The sequence below is a fragment of the Homarus americanus genome, unplaced genomic scaffold, assembly GCF_018991925.1.
Source record: "Homarus americanus isolate GMGI-L3 unplaced genomic scaffold, GMGI_Hamer_2.0 scaffold14467, whole genome shotgun sequence".
NCBI lineage: Eukaryota > Metazoa > Arthropoda > Malacostraca > Decapoda > Nephropidae > Homarus > Homarus americanus.
In genome coordinates, this window is record NW_024733734.1 from 8,178,840 (window position 1) to 8,203,157 (window position 24,318).

Genomic DNA, 24,318 nt, shown 5'->3' on the forward strand with positions numbered 1-24,318 from the left:
ACACCACGTCACCACCTACCACCCACACCACGTCACCTACACTCACCACACCACCACCACCACCTACACCACGTCACCACCACACCCACCTAAACCACCACCATCTGCTACAACCACCACACTCACCTACACCACGTCACCACCACACTCACCTAAACCACCACCACATCACCACCTACACCACGTCACCACCACCTACACCACGTCACCACCCCCACACTCACCTATACCACGTCACCACCACACTCACCTACACCACGTCACCACCACACTCACCTAAACCACCACCACATCACCACCTACACCACGTCACCACCACCACACTCCCACGCACATCACCTATAAGACGCCTCAGCCTGGGTAGATGTCTCTGTATCCACCCATGACCATCCGTGAGGCGAGGAAGTCTCGTGAGCCTGGTGGTGGTGGTAGTAGTGGTGGTGGTGGTAGTAGTGATAGTAGTGGTGATGGTAGTAGTGGTGGTAGTGGCAGCAGTAGTGGTGGTAGTGGCAGCAGTAGTGGTGGTAGTGGTGGTGGTGGTGGTAGCAGTAGTAGTGGTGGTGGTGGTGGTGGTGGTGGTGGTGGTGGTAAGTTCCAAAATTATTACATATGGAGCGTCAGTGTCAGGTGTTGTTCCCTCCACTACAGTACAGTACACCGTTACGTGGTGGTGGTACAGTACAGTCCTTGTTCCTGCTGCACTACGACCTCCTCTTATGACCACTACTACTACTGACTCGTTATGCTGTTATAGTTACACACACACACACCCTCCCACCTACACACCTCCCACTTACACCTCCCACCTACACCTGTACACCCTGCCACCTAAACACCTCCCACCTACACCTGTACACCTCCCACCTACACCTGTACACCCTGCCACTTACATCTGTACACCCAGCCACCTGTACACCCTCCCACCTACACCTGTACACCTTGCCACCTTCACCTGTACACCCTGCCACCTTCACCTGTACACCCCTACCACCCACACCTGTACACCCCACACCCACACCTGTACACCCAGCCACCTACCTGTACACCCAGCCACCCACACCTGTGTACACCTCCCACCTCCCACCTACACCTGTACACCTCCCACCTACACCTGTACACCCAGCCACCTACACCTGTACACCCTGCCACCTACACCTGTACACCCTGCCACCTACACCTGTACACCCAGCCACCTACACCTGTACACCCTGCCGCCTACACGTGTCTAGAGCAGGTAACCACAGGCCTACACACTACCACCCAGCAGCCCCTCGTCGACCACCTACAGGGCTGTGACGCCAGACTCCACCACAGACAGGCACAACTACTGTAATTCTGGTGATACGCTTCATCATCTTCCCGGCGTGATGGTGTGTGTTACAGTGTGGGAGAGTGACGGCTGGCACTATATGGCCTACACCTCAATTAACCTAACCTAACCTAACCTAACCTGTACTATAAGACTCTCACCTGTCCATCCCACACCTGTCCATCCCACACCTGCCCACTCTATTTTTTATTCCATCTTCCTTCTAGTAATCAATTCGTTTTCAATTTCCTTTATCGTCGTTTGTGATCCATCATTAACTACTGTTCCCACGGAGACCTGTGTGTAGCACCTGACATAACCCAGCGTCATGGAACAGGTGTTTTCCTACCAAGTCATGGGTGGCAGCGGCTGTTCTCTTTACAACGGGTTTGAGTGTGGGTGTTAGAGCTACCGGTGGGTGTAGTGTCGCCTCACCCACCTGTCGCCCCTCACACACACTAGAGTTAAGAACTAAAGGCGTTTATTGTAAGGCGTTTTAAGATGCACGGAATAGCTAAAGCGTTAGCTTTCCCGGGCTGTCATTAAAAAATACGACATTTGTGCTGCGTCTTGGAAATAACTGTTGTACAACACAGTCTTCAGAAAGCAATAAAATTAGAACTGTTATTTGGACACAATACGGAAATAAATATATGGCTTGATACATTTTTTATACAGAAAGGTGTTCACTACGTACTGTATGTTCTCTCGTCTCGCAGCTTCATTGTGTTGTTGACAGGTGTTAGCATATAATATACTGTACACGCAATACGACGAAGTTAAGGTTCGTTATGTCTTAATTTTTGCACTTACAGAACTGTAAACTTTTCATCCTTATTATTTTTAAGTATCTTATGAGTAATGATATTATTAATCAAATTTGAGTAATCATCAATATTGTTTCACCAAAGGCTAATGAAATCGGACAGCGCAATTCTTCTCAATTTTTTTTCATGTCATACGCTTTGTTTTAGGTACTATCCAATATACAACCGTATATAGAATTATTGTTATTATTATATCACATTTTGTTATTGCCTTACATGCCCTCAACTCTTCAATATTAATCAAAATATTCTCCATACGCGGCCATAATCCGAGTATTTTCAGTGGGAGAAATCGCTGATTGGTTGTTAGTTATTTGGGCTGCTTGGGCGTTGCACAAAGCTAACGCCTGATCGAGGTGTTAGCTTTTCCCTCTGAATGTGTCATGTGCACAAGCCAAAGGCAGCGTCTGAGCATACAGAATAGCTACCAGAGTCAGTCCGGCCTCCCAAATACGTGCGTGACCTCACTCTAGTCTAGGCCTTTATACAGCCATTATTAATAACTAACTATAATAACTACATCAACAATGACCATTTATCAGGTATTTAATAAATTTAACTTATATACAAGACAAAATATATTCAACACGGGGAGCAGACTTGACCTCTACATTACCACTTGTGTGTGGGAGTCAGGGCTATATAAACAATTCTATTATGAAATTCACCCGTCTCCTAAACACACACAGACACACGTGCACTGGGGTCAGTAAGTCAGCACCGTGTACAGGTGAATGTTTACCTATCAGAAGACCAAACTCCCAAGAATACCTTCAGGCCGTGAGAAGACATGACTGGTCCAGCCCAGTGCTCAAAAATACACCCACACAAAAGACATACCCCCACCCCTCTCACACCCCCACCCCTCTCACAACCCCCACCCCTCCTGCCTCCACCCCTCCTGACCCCCACCCCTCCCCAGCCCCTCTCACACCCCCACCCCTCCCAGCCCCCACCTCTGCCCCCCCACCCCTCCCACAACCCCCACCCTCTCACCCCACCCCTCACAACCCCACCCTCTCACACCCCCACCCCTCCCCAACCCCCACCTCTCTTCCCCACCCCCTCCCCAGCCCCACCCTCTCCACCCCACCCCCTCCCCACAACCCCCCTCTCACACCCCAAACAAAAGACATGAAAATAGTTGTAACAAAGCTTGCCTCAATGGCCTGTCGCCTCCGAGAATGGAAGAACCACCGGATAGTCACGGATGACCACACAGACACAGGTAACATGCTGATGGGTCAACACAACACAACACAGCACAACACAACACAACACAGCACAACACAACACAAGGAAGTGCTCGGTTATAGGCAGTTGTACCTCCTCTGTTAACACCTACACGTAAACTTGTAATAATTATATTTTGTGTAAGACGTTAAGACATTATTCAGGAGAGAAGGTGACCAGTGGTTAAGGCAGCGGGGTACAACCAGCCCACATTACTCACCCAAGTTTGGATTACTGTACATCTTCCCAAATAAACAGAGAAAATTTGGTGAATCTCTTCCAGGCAGTTGTGGGTTTATCTGACCAATGTTATTTTATGCACACACACACACACACACACACACACACACACAGCTCGCCCAGTGCTCCGAGCAAATGTTTAACACCTAAATAAGACATAAATCCAATTTACATTCTGGTGACGTTTATGGTGGCAAGACAAAACAGTTGGTGGTATGACTCAGTTGGTGGTGTGACTCAGTTGGTGGTGTGACTCAGTTGGTGGTGTGACTCAACTGGTGGTGTGACTCAACTGGTGGTGTGACTCAGCTGGTGGTGTGACTCAGCTGGTGGTGTGACTCAGCTGGTGGTGTGACTCAGCTGGTGGTGTGACTCAGTTGGTGGTGTGACTCAGCTGGTGGTGTGACTCAACTGGTGGTGTGACTCAAATGGTGGTGTGACTCAGCTGGTGGTGTGACTCAGCTGGTGGTGTGACTCAGGCGAACGGTGGGTAAGTGTTGTTGAGATGTGGGAACAGGTGAGACTGTAGTCAGGTGTCTCACTCACTCATACCCACTCACTCATACCCACTCACTTATACCCACTCACTCATACCCACTCACTCATACCCACTCACTTATACCCACTCACTCATACCCACTCACTCATACCCACTCACTTATACCCACTCACTCATACCCACTCCCTTATACCCACTCCCTTATACCCACTCACTCATAAACATTCACCTATGAATACACACACTCCCAAACTCAATCATTTACTCACACACACACATTCAGTCACTATTATTCAAACTCGCTCACTCATACTCACCCACCAACACACACACACACACACTCACTCACTCACTCACTCGTTCCCTGACCAGCGAAGCATAACCCAGTACACACTCCCAGCAGGAAGTGTTAGCGGCTGCTGCGCCAACAATAACGTCTAAACACACGCTGCTGAAATACATACGCCAACGACCTTAACATTCACCCAGTCACACGCGCCTATAACCAGTCACTTCTACCATTAACGAGTCACACCAATATCCTCCCCTGTCCTCCCCCCAGTACAGTCAGCTTTAAGGGCCAGCACCCACCTGGGCCTGCATATATCCATGACAGGTGACTCCCACCATGTCCACACCAGGAAGGAAAAGGCAAGGAGAGCTGAGAAAACTATACCGCTTTAACCCGTTTCCTGAGAAAATAAAACTCCACCTGGTGACATCATTTATCTTACCGATATTAACTTACACAGCAATACCTCTTCATACAATGAGCACCACTCAAAATATTAAAATTACAAGTGGTCCAAAATGAAGCCCTGAGATTCGTCACAGGTGAAAGATACCCCTTCACCAGAACCACAGCCGAGATACATAGACCTGAGAATAAAACCCATCAACCAGCAGCTGCACACCCTGGCCAGCAGTCTGGCAAAAGATAGAACGTTCAGAGCAAGAACTCCTTCAAAGACTCCCACCAGACAACGACAACAACCATACATGGTTCCCCAAATGTTACCAAATCTCAAAAGGTCATTACCACCCTCGATCTATACGGCCAGGCAATAGACAACCTCCCTAGACCAGCATCCGCTAGTAGGGCCGGTGGAATATAAAATAAGGCCCTCAAAACACCCATATATGGAATAGGGTAGGCTGTCTAGTGCCTGTGTCGACAGACAATAACTAATCCATGGCACAACCCTCATACACTATTAGCTTAGCTAACCCACAAGGTGGTCAGCCCGCCCTCTCTTACCTCCTCCTAAATTTCTTCAATTTTCTCACTATAACTTCCTTCCCCCACCTCTAATCTCCTTTCGCCTCTCCTTTCTCTACAAAAAAGAGCCAGCCAGTCCAGTCCAGTACAGTTGGCCTTGTAACGGCCTTCATAATACACACACCACTGTACTGTACCTGCCTGCCTGGCTCTCCAGATGGTGGCCGCCACCTACACCACATGTCACGGCCTCATACATCTGACACACCTCCCCGAGACTAGTCATGACAAGTATATAAACTACTGTACATCTGTCTCTCAGATTACGACTGTGTGTGTGTTATTGACGGGTAATAAACAGTTAGTGGAGGTTAATGGTGGTCGTGATCACCCGGGGCACACTACACTACTGTGGGTCAGGTGTACAGTGGTCATGGTCATGTCACCAGCGCTTTCTGCCTCACGTTCTGTAGAAGGTGGCACTGAAGGGAGGCCAAGTAGTGACACACACACACACACACACACACACACACACACACACACACACACACACACACACACACACACACACACACACACACACACACACACACACACACACACACACACACACACACACACACACACACACACACACACACACACACACACACACACACACACACACACACACACACACACACACACACACACACACACACACACACACACACACACACACACACACACACACACACACACACACACACACACACACACACACACACACACACACACACACACACACACACACACACACACACACACACACACACACACACACACACACACACACACACACACACACACACACACACACACACACACACACACACACACACACACACACACACACACACACACACACACACACGTAAACATAAACTGTTTCAATATCCCACGTCACCTCCCCTGAGCTACAGTACAGCACAGGTGACCACATCCGGGGACCTCAAGGTGTTACTTCACCTCTCTTTACTGTCGCATTATTTACTTATCGTGTTGAGAGATTCCCAGGTAAGGTTAGGTTAGTGAAGGAGGTGATCTGCTGACGGTATTATGTGGGAGGGGAGCAGTGTGTGTGAGAGCGAGGGAAGGAAGGAGTGAAACAGTGGGTGTGAGCTATAAGCAGTCAGGCATGTGTAGTGAAGAAGTTAGGCGTCTGTGTGTGTGTGTGTGTGTGTGTGTGTGTGTGTGTGAAAAACAGACACAGTCATTAGCACAAATCCGCCTCTTCTTGAGTGTATGGCTACATGGTTGTGTACAGTGAGGGTGTTTGACCAACCTCCTTGTAACTTGTCTGTACACACGCCCCGCCTCGCCCTGTGTTACGTGTACACAGATTAGTGGCCTTAGTGTCAACAACTGTATGGGGAGCGTACACAAATGTGTCAGATCCAGAATTTTGTGTGTGTGTGTGTGTGTGTGTGTGTGTGTGCGTACCACAAGCAGCATGAGAGTCAACAGTATAAGACAGATGGGCCCCCCGCTTGCCTCCTGACAGCCAGACGTGTGTGTGTGCCGTTACTGTACCACTACTTCCCTCTACCTCCATGTACACTACTTTAGGAGGTGAAAAACACACACACACACACACACACACACACACACACACACACACACACACACACACACACACACACACACACACACACACACACACGCACACACACACACACACACACACACGGTAGATCAACACGACAATAATAATCCTGACCTCATGTTTACGGCAGGAACCATCAGCTCGAGAGAACATAGTAATGACCACGGGGGGGAGGGGGGAGGTTGCTGTACAGTGACACACGTTCCTCCCGGCGGCCATATTGGATCACCAGTCGCCGACTTCCGGTCACGTGACCCCCACAGGGCTATAGCGGTGATGGTGTGTCAGACGTGCCATAAATAATTAATTAACTGTGCCCAGGTGAGTTAGAGAGGAGAGCCACGGTGCTGCCTCACCCACCGCCCGTAGCCTCCGTCATGTTAGCTCTCCGACCAATTTGAAATAAAAGAAACACGAAAATAATATAACGGCTATATTATACTGTAGGTGTTTACAGCCCATCAGCTGCTAACACCCAAAGACTGCCTCCCTCCCCTCCCGTCACCCAAAGGCTGCCTACCGACCTGTGGTATAATGGTCAGCATGCTCGCCTCGCAAGCGATTGGAACCCGGGTTCGATCCCCGGGCAGGATGAAACTATTGGCAAGTTTCTATATGCCATTTGCCTCTACCTACCCAACAGTAATTGAGAACCTGGATGTTAATCAATTTGTGGTTCGTGTTCCGGGATAATGGTCATGCAGCCCGTTAACTCAGGGTGTGGTTGTTGTGTTGGCGACAGCTTCTACACCTTAAACAAATTCATGCCTAAGTGGCCCTTGGGCCGGCCATCCTCGTTACATGAGGGGCATCCTCTCTGTCTCACCGTTACACACACTAACCCCCCCCCCCGGTCACTGTACCAACTGTGGACGTGTGTTCATAGTGTCATGGTGTATGGTGTAGTGTCTCGCCGATGATGAAAAGTATAAAAGCGGCGTCACACTGGCATTCTTACGTCGATTTTTTGTCAACTTTCAGAAAATCGTCAAACTTTTTGTTGTGCACCGTCACACATGCGTTTAGAACCAACTCGCCAGTTTCCCTCGTTCAACAACTGTCAACAAACAAAAAGAATCTAACTAACGAAAAAAGCACATAAATTCTACGCCTTTTTTGGTGTATGAAGTCATGGTGATCCCAGAGACAGCGGCGCTGCCTTATCTGGTCCACCAAGAACTCCTGGGAGAGGCGTGTCCATACTTGGGAAATTATTTTACCTGTTGGCTCAGTCATGTTGTTATTCCCGCGAGGTCAAAATGTAATCAATAAATGACATTTTATAACCCTTTTAAAATCACGAAATTGAACATAATAATGAGTAATCTTGGGTACAAGAGTAATAATTATGTCAAAATAATTTTAGCTTTATATTTTAAGTATTTTTTTTTCATAACTATTTGTAGTATCAATTATAATAGATCGTGAGTTGACTCCGGTAAGTTGTCGTATGAGTCGTCAGTACAGACGGTCTTCACCGTTTAACAAAAAGTCAACGTCGACGATTCGTGAAAAAATCGACGATTAATGGAAAAAATGACAAAAGAAATGCTAGTGTGACGCCGCCTTAAACGTGAAGACGACCAGAAGCTTCTCCCGTGACTAGTGCTGACCTGAGCGAGGAGTTACAACGTCAGCCAGTGACGTAATCTGTTAATGGTGCACCAGAGGGTTAGTTAGCGGCTCACACACCATGACGGCTGGTTAGGTTATGTTAGGTTAGGTTCACACATCCATTAATACTTCACTATGGTTCACCCCCCAGGCACCACGACAAACACACGCACAGATACACAAGAACACGTGAACGCCTCTGATAGCAGGGCAGCTGTGAATCAACCGAGGTAGATGGCGGCCTTCAATATTGTTTTCACGTCTCAAATTGTGTGTGTGTGTTATAAATGACCGAGAAAGAGACTTCAAAGTTCATTAACAGACAGAATAAAATATATACTGTTGAGTGCAGCAGGTGGACGGGCACAACACCGTACAGCTGTGGTAATAATTACTATCAACATACTGTAGTGATGCTTGGCTGGCCTCAGCTCCTGCACGCTGCGGTGAGGCCAGCTACCACCCACCGTAACAATCACCTCAATTACATCAATCACCGTAACAAGCACACCAATACCACAGTCCTCACACGATCAAAACTATAAACAAATAACAATTATTCCTAACTCCTCCCACTCCTGTTCCACTTATCATCCTCGCCCTTCCTCCTTCCAGTGCCCTTCATTCTCGCCCCCCTTCCCCCCGGCCACTGTCACAGAGGGGTTGATTTTAGTACAGCAAATATCTTTTTATTATCGTCATACAGTACCTCCTTAGTTGTTGGTTCAGGAAAATCTCTTGGGTAGATCCAAACTCTTGCTGGCCTCCACACTGTACTGTATAGGGGCTCCACCACGAGTTGATAATTGTGTCCAGGAGCAGAAGGAGGGCACCAAGGAAAACCACCACAGGGAACCTCAGTCACACACACACAACACCGTGTTACCAGGTGAGTGAGTCTCCCACACTACCATCACCCTCCCAACACACACTTACGAACATCTTAAACCTCCAATTTTAGAGGGACTCGCCCAGGTGGACCAGCGGACATAACGACATATTAAACTATGAAACATAATGACCAATGTGCTTATTACCCACATCAGCGACGGAAAGTTCATACTAATAGTTCAGGTGTCTCCCCTCTACCACAACCACGACCACTGTGAACCACGAGCCCCACACAACACCCACGACCACCCACTGATGCCCACGACCAACCACACATGCCCACGACCACTGTCAACCACGAGCCCCACACAACACTCACGACCACCCACTGATGCCCACGACCACTGTGAACCACGAGCCCCACACAACACCACGACCACCACTGATGCCCACGACCACTGTCAACCACGAGCCCCACACAACACCCACGACCACCCACTGATGCCCACGACCACTGTGAACCACGAGCCCCACACAACACCCACGACCACCCACACATGCCCACGACCACTGTGAACCACGCCCCCACACAACACCCACGATCACCCACACATGCACACGACCACTACCAACCACGCCCGACACACAACACCCACGACCTCTGTCAACCACGCGCCCCACATATGCTCACTGCCTACCCCACCCACCCACACAACACACCTGTAAGTTAACTGTAAATTGTAAACTGATAACGTTACATTTTGCACTTGCTGACCAGATCTGCTGAACCTTGCATGAAGGCACTCCCAGCTTCTCAAGGCATATACTGCACTACAATAATCAGACAGTACGAGACGAATTAATAAAGACACCACATACTGCACCGCCATACCCCCGTTCCCCCACTGGGTCACCCACAGCAGGTCATGAGTGGAAACTTGAGAAGGGTATGAGGGGTGTGGATAGGGAAGGGAGTAGATGGGAGGAGAGGGGAGATTAGGGAGTTGGAGAGGGAGGGATGGAGTAAAAGGTTGAGGAGTTGAAATGGCAGAGAGCAGGTGGGGAGGAGAGAGGTGGTGGGGGGCATATGACCACCAGAGTCACGGTCACGCCTGTCCACAAACACACAACAGTTATAAAACACAAGGACCACAAAGTGTGTGTCGGGGGGTGGGGGGCAGCAGGTGAGCGAGACATGCCTACAGGAGTGAACATTAGCCAGAGTACACACATGGTAGATGGAAGGGACCAAGCTGGGTGGTGAGGTTCTGGGAGGTAAGGTGAGGTTCTGGAGAGGTAAGGTACCTGGGAGGCAAGGTGAGGTTCTGATAGGTAAGGTGAGGTTCTGAGAGGTAAGGTGTGAAGTTCTGAGAGGTAAGGTGAGGCTCTGAGAGAGGTAAGGTGAGGTTCTGATAGGTAAAGGTGAGGTCTCTGGAGAGGTAAGGCAGGAGGTTCTGAGAGGTAAGGTGAGGTCTCTGAGAGGTAAGGTGAGGTTCTGAGAGGCAAGGTGAGGTTCTGAGAGGTAAGTGTGAGGTTCTGATAGGCAGGAGGTTCTGAGAGGCAGGAGGTTCTGGGAGGTAAGGTGAAGTTCTGAGAGGTAAGGTGAGGTTCTGAGAGGTAAGGTGAGGTTCTGAGAGGTAAGGTGAGGTTCTGAGAGGTAAGGTGAGGTTCTGAGAGGTAAGGTGAGGTTCTGATAGGTAAGGTGAGGTTCTGAGAGGTAAGGTGAGGTTCTGAGAGGTAAGGTGAGGTTCTGAGAGGTAAGGTGAGGTTCTGAGAGGTAAGGTGACGTTCTGAGAGGTAAGGTGACGTTCTGAGAGGTAAGGTGACGTTCTGAGAGGTAAGGTGACGTTCTGAGAGGTAAGGTGACGTTCTGAGAGGTAAGGTGACGTTCTGAGAGGTGGGCAAGTGAGGTTCCCGAGAGGCAGTGAGGTCTCCTGAGAGGTAAGGTGAGGTTCTGAGAGGTAAGGGGTGACTGCCCTGAGAGGTGGGCAGACGTTCTGAGAGGTAAGGTGACGTCTGAGAGTGTGTAAGGTGAGGTTCTGAGAGGTAAGGTGACGTTCTGAGAGGTAAGGTGACGTTCTGAGAGGTAAGGTGACGTTCTGAGAGGTAAGGTGACGTTCTGAGAGGTAAGGTGAGGTTCTGAGAGGTAAGGTGAGGTTCTGAGAGGTAAGGTGAGGTTCTGAGAGGTAAGGTGAGGTTCTGAGAGGTGAAGGTGAGGTGAGGTGGTTCACAGTATGGAAAACATAATAACTGCTTCACCAACAATGACAATGGCTGTGTCATTGTTGGTGGCGATTAAAACAACAACAACAACAAGTACAGTAATAGGGGATTAGGTCAACGTAAACGGTACTTGAACACGAGGAGTAAATACATCACACACACACTTATAGAACATCACTCAAGATTGTTCCTGTCCTCACACCACCACACCACCATCAACCACACCTTCATCATTGCCATCATCATCAACCACACCATCACCATCATCATCATCATCACCATCATCATCATCATCATCATCATCATCATCACCATCATCATCATCATCATCATCATCATCATCATAGTCTTTTTCTTCGTCGTGACCAAGTAAGTTTTTCAAGACCTTACCATCAGTCAAGAGTGTGTGTTGTACCTTTGTCACGTCGCTGTTGTGCTTCAGCCTTATTAAAAACCTGACCTATATACAGTCCAGTAATAAATCTGGTATCTCCTCACACACCTTCAAAATAATAGTAATACTGTGTATGGATTTTACTTTTACTTTTATCCGCTTTGCCACTGATGGGCTCGTTAGCTGCTTGGGCGATCGGACAGTATGTGTGACTTCTCAAACATGTGTATTTTAATGTCCAAAATGTCCAACTTTCAATGAAATCTATGACCATTATTTTATTCTCACTGTGATGATACAACAGTCTTCTTCTTCTTCTTCTTCTTCTTCTTTTGTACATTTTAAATTGCTGACCCACAACCTGGTGACACAATGAACTAACAGAAACTGCCTAAATAATGCCAACAGATGATACCAGGACAATTTCTATCAAGTGAACTGGACTATTATCCATAACTATCATAGCTTTTCATGTGCTGTACAGTACACTACCGGTACTTTTATTTTCAGTGTACTATACCATTGTGTCTTAATAAGGGACTAAATGAGTGAAGATACTGCCTGCATGGACTGCCTTAACACTCACAGCCACACAAACATGACATTTTTTGTTTCTTTTTCTAAATATTTAAAGAATGTTTTGACTTTTATATTTCTTCTCATTTGATTTTGTTGTAATAAGTAAACTGTTATACTACCTGGTAAACAACACAGAATGGATAAGAAGTAAAGTCAATGTGTTTTAAGCCATCAACTACAGTACAGGTTGTACCTCTAGTCCGGCAACCTCGGGACCTGACCGGTGCCGGACCATGGAAATTCACCCTTTTCCTGGATAGATAGTGACTTGTGCTTATGCTTGGAAGCACTAGCACCACTTTCTCTGCATCATGATCTCTTTGAAGACATATTGAAGGGTTAAATGTCGTATAGTAGCTTCTCAAAATTCGCGAGTTTTTAATTCAACGTATTTTATTGGAACACACAAAAAATAAATAAATAAAAATTTTGACAGCGGAAACTTGAATTTCGACGGGTTTAAACAGCCCACCAACATGCAGACAACGTGCATAATCGTGTAAACAGCGTCATTTCTCTTATGTACAAAAGATTCATTATTGTTTATTACTGAATGTCTTTTTTATTGAATTAATGTTTATGTGTGCAAAATGAGCAATACAATTCATTAATAATACGTAGAATATTAAAACACACGAGGAAATGACACAGCATTGTTTTCGTTGATTACAAAACCAGTGACTGACTGGTTCTACATATAAAACTGAAGAAAATAAGACCTTGGTTGTAGCTGTAGTAAAATTAATATGGTTGTTTTAAGTAATGTTATTTAATGTTAATAAATGGAACAATAGAAGTATCTAACGATAATGGTAAAGAAAAAAGAGAGATCGCGTATGTAAGTGCGCACACATGTGAAAACATATCGTCATTACTCTACATAAGAATATGAAAGCAACACTTATTTACTGCTCATATATATTGAAGGGTTAAATGTTGTACTCTGTATAGACAAGCAGAGAGAGAGAGAGAGCAGCCGAACTGCCGGATGTAAACAAACCTTAATTTTCCGCGGCTTTTTTTTTTAAGGGGATTAGCCCACCGGGCATAGGTCACTGACCCACATTGGGGCCTGAGGGGCAAAAATTTAATACTCCTGTAATAATAATAATAATTCAGATAAGTAAAAAAAAAAAAAAAAGCTGCCTATCTACCTATTGGACAAACTAAAATCGTTCCGGACCACGGGAGTTTCCGGACCACAGAATGCCGGACTAGAGAGGTACAACCTGTACATACTTTTACTTTTACTTTTATCCTCTTCGCCACTGATCGGCTTGTTAGCCGCTTGGGCGATCGGTCACGACTCTTTTCCTTTATATTCTTCACCAAAAGGTCGGCTCGCTAGCCGCCCGGGCGATCGGTCACGTCTCTGTCACGCACTGTTGGCAAATACTGGGCATGCACCGGCTCCTGAATGTACCTGAACCCGCTCCAGTGTTGGTCAAGTCTTCTCTTGAAAGAGCTCACACTCGGTGCCGTCACAACACTTTCTGGTAGATTGTTCCAAGAGTTTACAACCCTCACTCCGAAAAAGTTTGCCCTCACGGTTTTCCGGACTTGCGGCTTCTTCAATCTTGAGCTGTGACCCCTTGTGGGGCGAGCGTCCGCCAGCTCCAAGTAAGGACACTCAACTGAGTAGTGCCCCCTGAGATGCTTATAAACCTCAACTAGGTCCCCCCTTGCCCGTCTGTAGTATAAGCTAGGCAAGTTCAGGCGCTCCAATCTCGCAGGGTAGCTGAGATGCCGAAGTGCAGGCACCAGCTTGGTGGCCCTCCTTTGAACATTTTCAACCAACTGACAGTCCCTAGCATATCTCGGGGACCAGATGGGGTGACAGTACTCCAGATGGGGAAGCACTTCACTCCTGAAGATCGTCACGAGGGACGGACCGTCTAGATATCTGAACGACCTTCTTATAAGACCCAATAATTTATTTGCCTGATTTACCTTCTTCTCACAATGGCCCGAGAACTTCAGCTCATTGTCAACATACACACCTAGGTCCTTCTCACACACAGTCTCAACTAGTACATTTTCTTCATCCCGTTGGGACATATGGTACGCCTCCTTACCGTTGGTACGCCCCAGGTGCATCCTCTTACACTTCGTGACATTGAATCTCAGCAGCCATTCCTTCGACCATTCCTGGAGCCCACAGAGGTCCTTCTGCAGCTCTTCACAGTCCGCTTGGTTCTTAATTTCCCGAAATAACTTGGCGTCATCGGCAAACATTTGTATGGAGGAGTGTACAACGTCAGGCATATCATTTATGAAACAAACAAACAACAGCGGGCCCAATACACTACCCTGCGGTACCCCACTTGTTACAGGTACAGATGACGATTTCGTGCCATTAATCACCACACATTGCTTGCGGTCATGTAGAAAGTCTTCTATCCACGCTAGGACATTTCCCCGAATTCCGTACCCTTCCAGTTTGATTTTCAGCCTTTCGTGGGGTACACTGTCGAAAGCCTTGGCAAAATCTAGGTAAATATTGTCGATATTACCACCCCGTTCTAGAATATGGGTCCAAATATCCAATACCTTGAGCAATTGTGTCAAGCAAGAGCGCCCCGGCATAAAACCGTGTTGGCAATCTTTTACAAGGTTGTTTCGTAGTAGATGTTCCATCGCTGCATCTCTGATAATACTCTCAAGTACTTTACATATTATGCTGGTCAGGCTCACCGGTCTATAGTTGTTCGTGGAGTGCCTATCGCCCTTCTTGAAGATAGGACTCACATAAGCCACTTTCCATTCACTGGGGACCATTTGTTCATCCAGGCATTTACAAAACAGAATCTTCAGGGGCTCTGCAAGCTCGTTGCACAGCTCCCTTAGCACTCTAGGATGCACCATGTCAGGTCCAGGACTCTTATGGACCTTTAGCCTGGACAGTTTATTTCTAATACCCTCTTCTGTGAACACAATGTGGGTCAGTGCTGTGTCGAACCGTCTGTCCTCAAACACAGGAAGGTTAGTTTCATCCTCTCTTGTGAACACTGAGGAAAAGAAGCTGTTCAATGCCTCAGCTTTATCCTGGTCAGAATCTGCGTAACTACCATCTTCAAGCATGGACAGCATACTGTCACCTCATACAGACTCAACATTAATGCAGGTAAAAGAGTTAAAACAATACATACCTGTACATAATGTCAGCAATGTTTACGTCACAACTACCGTAGTCACGATTATATTTTCGACACTTTCAATTACAAAAAAAAAAAATCTTTCAAAAATACATTCTCAGAACACAGATACTGTACTGAATATGCATTTATCATTAAATATTTCAACTCCTTACAATTTAAATTACCTATCTACGGTATATTTTTTTAAGTACTGTACTGTGTACTCACCGCCTCTTTCCTGTTGGGTTTGGCCTTATCCAGCGCCCGATTACACGACTGGTAGTCCACCATCAAACAGGTGCGGTCCAGCAGCATGGTGCTCTCTGCCTGGATGTAGCGAGTCCACAGTGTCTGTACGGTCCCCAGCATGATGTCTTCCTTGTTGGCCTTATCTTCTGTTTCATTCTGTTCATCAGAAAAATAAATTAAATTAAATTTTTAACAGAGCTGTACTGTACACAATGAAATAACCATTTAAAAAATCTTAACGAAAATAAAACAAAACCACACTAGAGAACTAACCTTGATGCTGTCCATGCAATCGAGGAAAAGAATGTTGATAATGTTGAACTGCTTGTTGTGGACCACATCATTAGGACAGTTGCTTAGTTTGAGGGCTGTGACCATCTGTTCCAGCTGGTGACTTATCCCTGAGGTCAAACAAACTCTTTAATGAATTAAAAAAAATATTGTATGAAAAAGTTAAGAACATTCAGTGTAAGTTTTTTGTACAGTACTGTACTGTATAGTTTATAAATAGCAAACAGACTAAGACACATCCAGACAGAGAAGTATGACTCATGACATGAAGAGCTGAGGCATTACTGTACATGACTCTTTAAGATCAAGGAGACAAATAAGTGAACTGACAGAGAATAACAATAAGGCAGCCCTGAGCAGAGCCCATGTGCCTGACAGCAGGAAGCATTATCCTAAGAGCAACACACTGTCAGTAGTGAATGAGGTATTATAATCTTCCCATCTGGTGGAACCACAAGCTGACCTTCATATGATCACTGAGGTGGATCGTGTCACCCAATAAGGTACAGTACACAGCTCACCTGAACCACAATGCTAACTCAAAAGTTAATCTTTAACAATTTAGGAACCCATTTTTTACCTCTGGGATTTCTGGAAAATTTTCTCCTAATGCAAATTTTTCTCCCATATTTCAAAACTCAATCCATACTTTTGGATTCTGTTCGTAGATATTTCCATGACTTGATCTTCTATAACTGGAGGAACACCTGTACAGTACAGTAATATTACATTTACTTTATGAAACAAAACTTGACTTACTAAGCTGAGCATAGACAATCTTGTTAAAGGCATCACTGGCATTGGCAATAGCTGGTTGATATTTAACAACCCAATCACGTTCCTTCTGGAAGAATTCTTCACTGTCGGGATACGATGACTTCCTGGAGTCCAGGCTGTCAGATAGCCGACTTATCAACCCCTTTTTAACCTGAGAAGGAAACAATCATACAACTATGTTGAACATGTCAATTATAACACTATGTTAGGCTTTACTTGGCTGCTATCATTAATGCACCACAGTTATCTGTAAATAACAAAGTCATCAGAAATATAAACAATGATGGACAATGTATAAGAACCAACTAGGGTAAAACTCTCTCATTTTGATAACTGCATAACTCAAATACCAAACATAACAAACTGTGTGGCATTAACTGAACTGAGGTAAGAAATTATTATAAGACAGAACTTTATGTAAGACTAACAATAATCCTTCTCATTATATCCACCTGACCTCACAAGAGACAACACTATCTTCATATAATAGCTGCTGGCCGGGAAGTGTGAGTGAAGGGGCACAAAATTCCATACTGCAGTATATGATTGAGTCAAGTTTGGAAATTAATTGAACCACAAGAGTCAGATTCATGTCCTAAAGCTGCACAAGTCCTCTCGACAAACACCAAGTCTAAATTTGAATTCAGCTTTGACTAAAGAGAAGGCTGTTAAATATCTACCTTGTAACGAAACACTGAACAGTACCTCCTGACCACATACCTTAGTTCTTGGTGGAGCTTCCTTTGTTGTCAAGAAGTCAAGTAACTTGTCATTCTTTCCTAACACAGGATGTGATAGGAGTAACTCAAGGTACCTGGAGAGAAACAGTAATTAGGAAAATACAGGTGAATCAGCAAAATGAAGCCTTAAGGTACGGTAATAAAAAACTGGAGAATAAGTCATCAGGTTTAATCTATCATTAGAATCCAAACAAATTTGAGGTTTCCTCCCATTAAAACCCAGAAATTAATATTAAATTCTGAGTAAAACTCAAGATATAGATTCTATTTAATTAAATTACAAATAAACTTGTAAGAAGGGTAATACAACAAACTCTGTACAGTATATATTTAATACTGTACCTAATAGTTTACTGTGAATGAACCAAACATTTATATCCATAGAGAGGACTGCTGTACTGTACGGTGCTGTACTGTGCTGAACTGTACTGTACTGTACTATGCTGTACTGTTCTGTACTGTACTGTACTATGCTGTACTGTTCTGTACTGTACTGTACTATGCTGTACTGTTCTGTACTGTACTGTACTATGCTGTACTGTTCTGTACTGCACTGTACTTACTTTTGTAGTTGGTGACAGTCCTTATGAAACTCATCTGCTATTAGTGTCTTGGAACCTTTTCCCATCAGCCTTTTGGAATGTATCTCAGCATTGTAAGGATCTGAGGAGGATAATAAAACATTACTATGACAGATAATAACAATGAAGAAAAAAAGAGATGGATTACACAGACCATTTATAATGAGCTCCACAGATCCTTGACTGCTGTTGACTGGCAAATAGCAAAAGCCTTCAGCAATGGTCTAACTAAAGCATGTTTGTGAGCTGCTTAGTCTGGGCCACCAGTGCTGTGTCATGTGTTGCTCCCACACAAGGTGAGGTTATAACCACTAAATTTACATAAATTTAACTTTCATTTAAATGATTATTTCACCTGTTTATTTACAGCAATTAACAATTTAATTAATAATCATGTTTTTAGTAACAAGAAACTAAACAGGCAATTCTGTATAGTACTGTACTGTATAAACAAGTGACTCAAACCCATATAAGTAACTACTGTATCCTGTAGATACTTTACAAGATAAGGATTCTTTTCCCTTCATTCAATTGGTGGGCCTGTGCTCCTTGGTGGGCCTCAGACTGCAGCTCCAACACTCTAAGATTCCCTGGCCTAGTTCAGCCATAAACTGATGTAATGAGTGGTAAAACTGCCTAAATATATTAAGTACCATCTACTCCTGCTGTACAAATAAAGAAAACCAACCTATTGCAGACCGTTGTGGGATAGGTGGAATGATTAGCCCATGTAAGGGCTGGCTTGTTGTCACACAGTGATCTAGGTACTCAAAGTCCTCATATTCTCTCTCCAGTATATTAACTGTAAGGCCATTCTGAAAACAATAAACAAAATTACCATTGTGTTAAAAATTTCAGTCTGTATAGAGACATAATTTCTAGTGATATAAGTTCAAAATAATTTGAATATATCGTAGATAACTCGAAAATACTTGACATTGATGGTTAAGTTTTCTTATCCAAGACTGATAAAACTTGTATAGTACAATATAGTACAGTGTATGAGTACAGGGTTTTATAACCTTAGTTTTCTGGAATCTCTCATAACAGAAATATGTACAGTACTGCAACATTACCATACAGCAAAACTGAATAATTTACTTCTATTAAAAAACCCTATAAACTGATAAAGCTTCTTTGTGTGCAGTAATGTACAGAATAAACAATAAAAAAGTAAAGAAAGATCAAGAACTATTCGTTGCAGTACATAAATATTCAATTGTTCAGCACTGTATAACAATATCTATTTTACTATAAAATATTGATTTACTAACTAGTCAAACAACTAGTGTAAACCTTGAATGCAGTACAGTACAGTATGTGTAAGCATAAGAGTACAGATGGGGAGCTGAATGGTCAAAGGTGATCTGTGATTGTACAGTACTGTACTACACTAAATCCCTCATCATGGATGACCTTTTCATGGTACAATAACATAATCAGTGGCAGAAAACATTATTATTACACACAGCACAACTGCTGCATAAACAGCTACCAGTGTCCATCCAGTTACAACTGGTGTCCACTGATGTAGTGTTAGTCTCTTGTACAGTATACAGTACCCTGTAAGTTAACAGCTAAGTAAGTCAAAACTTTTGACCAACCACTGCACCTCTCACAAACCCTCAGCCATAAATATTGGCCCAAGAGGCTACCAAGACTCAGAAAAATAAGTGATGTCAGTAGACCAATCTATGGATGTCTTCTCATGATGTCATTTAGATAGGAAATGCATCAAAGGTGGAACTGGTCTTGAAGGTGGTAGAGCCATGGCTTTTAAGATAATACAGTATGTACTTATTGATTAAACACAAAGTAGGCACCAAGATATGTATCCATTGCACCTGATTTCCCCATTTAAGGCCAACTAGTAGGACTGGGAGGTGGGGAGACTGAGTTACTTTGGTATATTAATATATTACCCTGGGGTGAATATCTTGGGGAATTATACAGTATTATGAGAAGCTGTCTATTGTAAGCCAATAAATCATACTGTACCTGTGAAACTTGTAGAGTGAACTTGACACTGTCACCATCTTTGGTGACACGATCACTCAGGCGAACACTGAACTTGGGTGTGAACGGCGCCTCTGGCTCAGGAGTTGACGCTTCTGATGACATGCCCGACACTGACCCTTCCTCCAACATCCTTAAACTGAAATAAAAATATTTTAATCAAGACGCCTTTATTACAAATGACGTATTATGAGCACTGTACAGTATATGCATTAATAATATTAGCTACTGGTGATGCTGAATGTCATATATCGGAGATGTAATACTGTACTGATCATTATATGGTATATAACAAGAGGAGAGCACTGTATTAACTCCTTCTCCTAAAGATGTGCAATATTCCCATAACTTCTGGATGTTTCTTTATTAGTGCCACCTTAGTAAGAAAATTGTACTGGGGGTAATATAATTTTTACGGTTATTACCAGCCTCAACACTCATCTATGGTCGGGAGATATGAGCTCTGATACTGCCGTGGCTCTTTTATTTACGTCCGAGATCACTCATTAGTTCTTTTCATAAACTACTTTTGGTAATACTTGACGAGAATGGCCCGCCCTTAGTACCAACCAGAGGAAAACTTTCCATTGGAAATAAAAGCTTTCTTACCTCGTTAAATTAACAAAGTTCACAAGGAATGTAGTTTTGTATAATATTAAAGTTCACAACCAAAACTGAGAGAGGAAGAAGGCAAACACAACCTTACTTTGCATGTCATGATTAGACTGGCTAGGTTAGGTTAGGTTTGGTAGGTTAGTTTTTATGAATAATAAATAATATAATGTAACACTATATAAACAAAACAAATAAATTATGAAATCAACCAACGTTTGATCTCGGAAAGTGAAAAGGGCGAACAGAGGAGCTCCTCCACAACAAATATATTAAAATTAAATAACACAAAACTTCCTTCTCCTGCATTTTTCTCACAGTTTTTAGAGTTAAAGAAGCGTTTATTGTCTCTGAAGTATTTCCTCAAGTTGGTGCTGAGGCTGGATAAATTTCATCAAATACCGGAGGAGAGAGGCAGGGGGAGGCTTCACCCCCTCACCCTAATGATTCCAATAGTTACTCTTAAAATTCCCTGGACGACCAAAACTAAAATTACACCAACTTTTCTTCTCTTACATTACTCATCCACTCATTATGTAAGAAAGCCTTTACCTTCTATGTGAAATGCCCTCAAGTTACTGATTCAGACACAACCACCGTTAAGTATTACCTATCACACTTCCTTTCAATCTAATACGTTATACTGTACACATGAAGTTTAAGTATACTGGCATAATATTATCAATTACCATGGACACAATATGGTAATGTAAAACACCAAATGTTAAAGCACGTACTAGGACTAGGGGGCGGTAGACGCCTCCAGGTCCGCCCTCCTCTACTCTTAAACTGCTCTATTTACTCTCCTATTCCTCATCAACATCCAATATTTTATATTATATATCAACAAATAAATCAAATTAACCTACGTTTAAGTTTCAGTGGCCAATTGTTCATCACATTTATGGTCTAGTGGTTAAGGAAACGCCTACATAGCCAACCAAACTTGACACTTCTCACATACAGTAAACAAACACCAGCTGGTGCTGCCCACTAACACGGGGTCACTATTACCATGGTCTTATTATTAGTACTTCTTTAATATACAGTAATAATACAAACTAATAATACCTGTTCACTTAAGAGGAGAGAGTAGCAGTATGACGCCTCTTACTTGACTCTGGTCCAGATAACATATCAAACAATAGCTATAGTGGAAGAGGTACCTGCCTCTTCTGCTCCTCAATATACAGTACTTTATATTACTTTCATTATCATTTGTTGTCTAAAACTATTTGAAAGTAAAAAATTTATATATTCTTGTAATAATAGGAAAGTGGTTAAGTAAAACTTATTAAAAGACATCGTCTTTGGCTACGCCACTTATCAGCTTATAATTTTGATCAGATAGGGACGCGATTGTGTCTCCACGCCCGTGAGGAGAGACATGAGTCCTGTAGGAGCGGTGAGGACAGGTCAGGTGACGAGAGGTGAGGTGTGACGGCCCAGGGAGGCAGGAGCCACACGCCCGTGAGGAGAGACATGAGTCCTGTAGGAGCGGTGAGGACAGGTCAGGTGACGAGAGGTGAGGTGTGACGGCCCAGGGAGGCAGGAGCCACACGCCCGTGACGGCCCAGGGGAGGCAGTGAGCCAGCCACGCCCGTGAGGAGAGACATGAGTCCTGTAGGAGCGGTGAGGACAGGTCAGGTGACGAGAGGTGAGGTGTGACGGCCCAGGGAGGCAGGAGCCACACGCCCGTGAGGGAGACATAGTCCTGTAGGACAGGTCAGGTGAGGTGGTGTGGCCCAGGGAGGCAGGAGCCACACGCCCGTGAGGAGAGACATGAGTCCTGTAGGAGCGGTGAGGACAGGTCAGGTGACGAGAGGTGAGGTGTGACGGCCCAGGGAGGCAGGAGCCACACGCCCGTGAGGAGAGAAGTGAGTCCTGTAGGAGCGGTGAGGACAGGTCAGGTGACGAGAGGTGAGGTGTGACGGCCCAGGGAGGCAGGAGCCACACGCCCGTGAGGAGAGAAGTGAGTCCTGGAGGAGCGGTGAGGACAGGTCAGGTGACGAGAGGTGACGACCCAGGGATTAACTTGGGGTGAGGTGTTAGGGCAGTGTATACAGTATAAGCAGCGTGTTGTAGTGATCAATGTACCAGTACCATCCTCTCTCTTTAACTTGTGTTACCCTTATTTATTTTTGGTCACAGATTGGACGATGGGTGAACGCAGTAGCAGATAAATAATTTTATTAAATACTCCCTTTATTTCAGCATCTACAGTATATGCTCCTGCTTGTATTTTTTTTATTAGACATGTTAATATCAACTTGTTTGTATTAATGTAGGGGGTTTACTGCACCATAACATGTACAATAATTCTTATATGCAGGTAACATAATTTCGAGGAAAATATCATAATTTTGACATCGGTGTACAATAATTAGGGCTGGCCAGCAGCGCAGGTGCAGCCTGTACCTGACTTACCTATAAACCAATCCAGCTAGACGGAGAAACAAGTCCAATGGCTTGTGAAGGATCTCCCATTCTTCTTGATAGTCTTGACCAGTTTACCTTAAACAGTACTGTGCTTCCCTCTACGCCAAAACTTCTTCCTGGTACATGCAGATGCCCGCCCCATTAGAGGTCACAGCGTAAGGTTGAAACCACAAGTTCATAACATTTCCAGGTCAAACTTTTGAAGTGAGAGTTGTGAACTCTTGAACAACATGCTAGTGTTGTTACGGCACCGAGTGTAGCTCATTCAAGACCAGACTTCGACCAACACTGGGGCATTCATTCTGGAGCCAGTACTTGCCAACATTGTGTAACAAGACGTTGCCAACAGTGGTTTTCAAGCCAGATTACTAGATTGGTCTGGTTTTGAGTGGTTGGTGGGCCGATGTTTGCTCAGGCGGGTTGGCGGTTGATTGTGTTTCTACTAAAGCCGGCTTTGGGGGGTAAACTGCATGATCTATTCATTACACAACCAGTGACAAAAGCATGGCTTTATAAAATTTTGTCACTAACGTTCCCACAACGGTCAGTTACTGAACTGACAATCACTTGAAAGGATATTCATGAAAATGATAGTGTATTTTGGTTAAATTTATTGTCCAATGAGCAGGTATAATGACGGAGAGAAAATAATAAATCTTATTTATCGGCTGGAATGCTAATAGATGCCAACAGTTGGTGTTAGTCCAACAGCACCTCTCTTATCTTCAATAATTATACAGTATAAACAAGATGATCGAGTACAGTACTGTATATGATACAAACTGACTATTGTATTAACAGATGAAGTTTCAGTTTATTAGAAACTTTCAGAAGTTTCATTTGGTGGATGAACAATTTATATT

At 44.4% G+C, this 24,318-nt stretch overlaps 1 protein-coding gene across 2 annotated transcripts in view; it reads right to left on the reverse strand.

Annotated features, from left to right (window-relative positions):
* Nucleotides 1–22,156, reverse strand: part of LOC121869989 (sorting nexin-32-like) — a 52,813-nt gene extending 30,657 nt beyond the window's left edge. Inside the window, exons 1-8 of one of the 2 annotated variants that reach the window (XM_042371659.1) lie at nt 22,088–22,156; nt 20,387–20,543; nt 19,077–19,203; nt 18,371–18,470; nt 17,788–17,881; nt 17,050–17,218; nt 16,273–16,400; nt 15,979–16,155 (exon numbers count right to left, since the gene is read on the reverse strand). In XM_042371659.1, the coding sequence (XP_042227593.1) occupies nt 15,979–16,155; nt 16,273–16,400; nt 17,050–17,218; nt 17,788–17,881; nt 18,371–18,470; nt 19,077–19,203; nt 20,387–20,536 (945 nt within the window). In that variant the 5' untranslated portion in view covers nt 20,537–20,543; nt 22,088–22,156. Of the gene's footprint in view, nt 1–15,978; nt 16,156–16,272; nt 16,401–17,049; nt 17,219–17,787; nt 17,882–18,370; nt 18,471–19,076; nt 19,204–20,386; nt 20,544–21,885; nt 21,987–22,087 lie in introns of those variants that run through there. The other variant, XM_042371658.1, reaches the window with a different exon arrangement.
* Between the last annotated feature and the right edge of the window lie 2,162 nt (nt 22,157–24,318).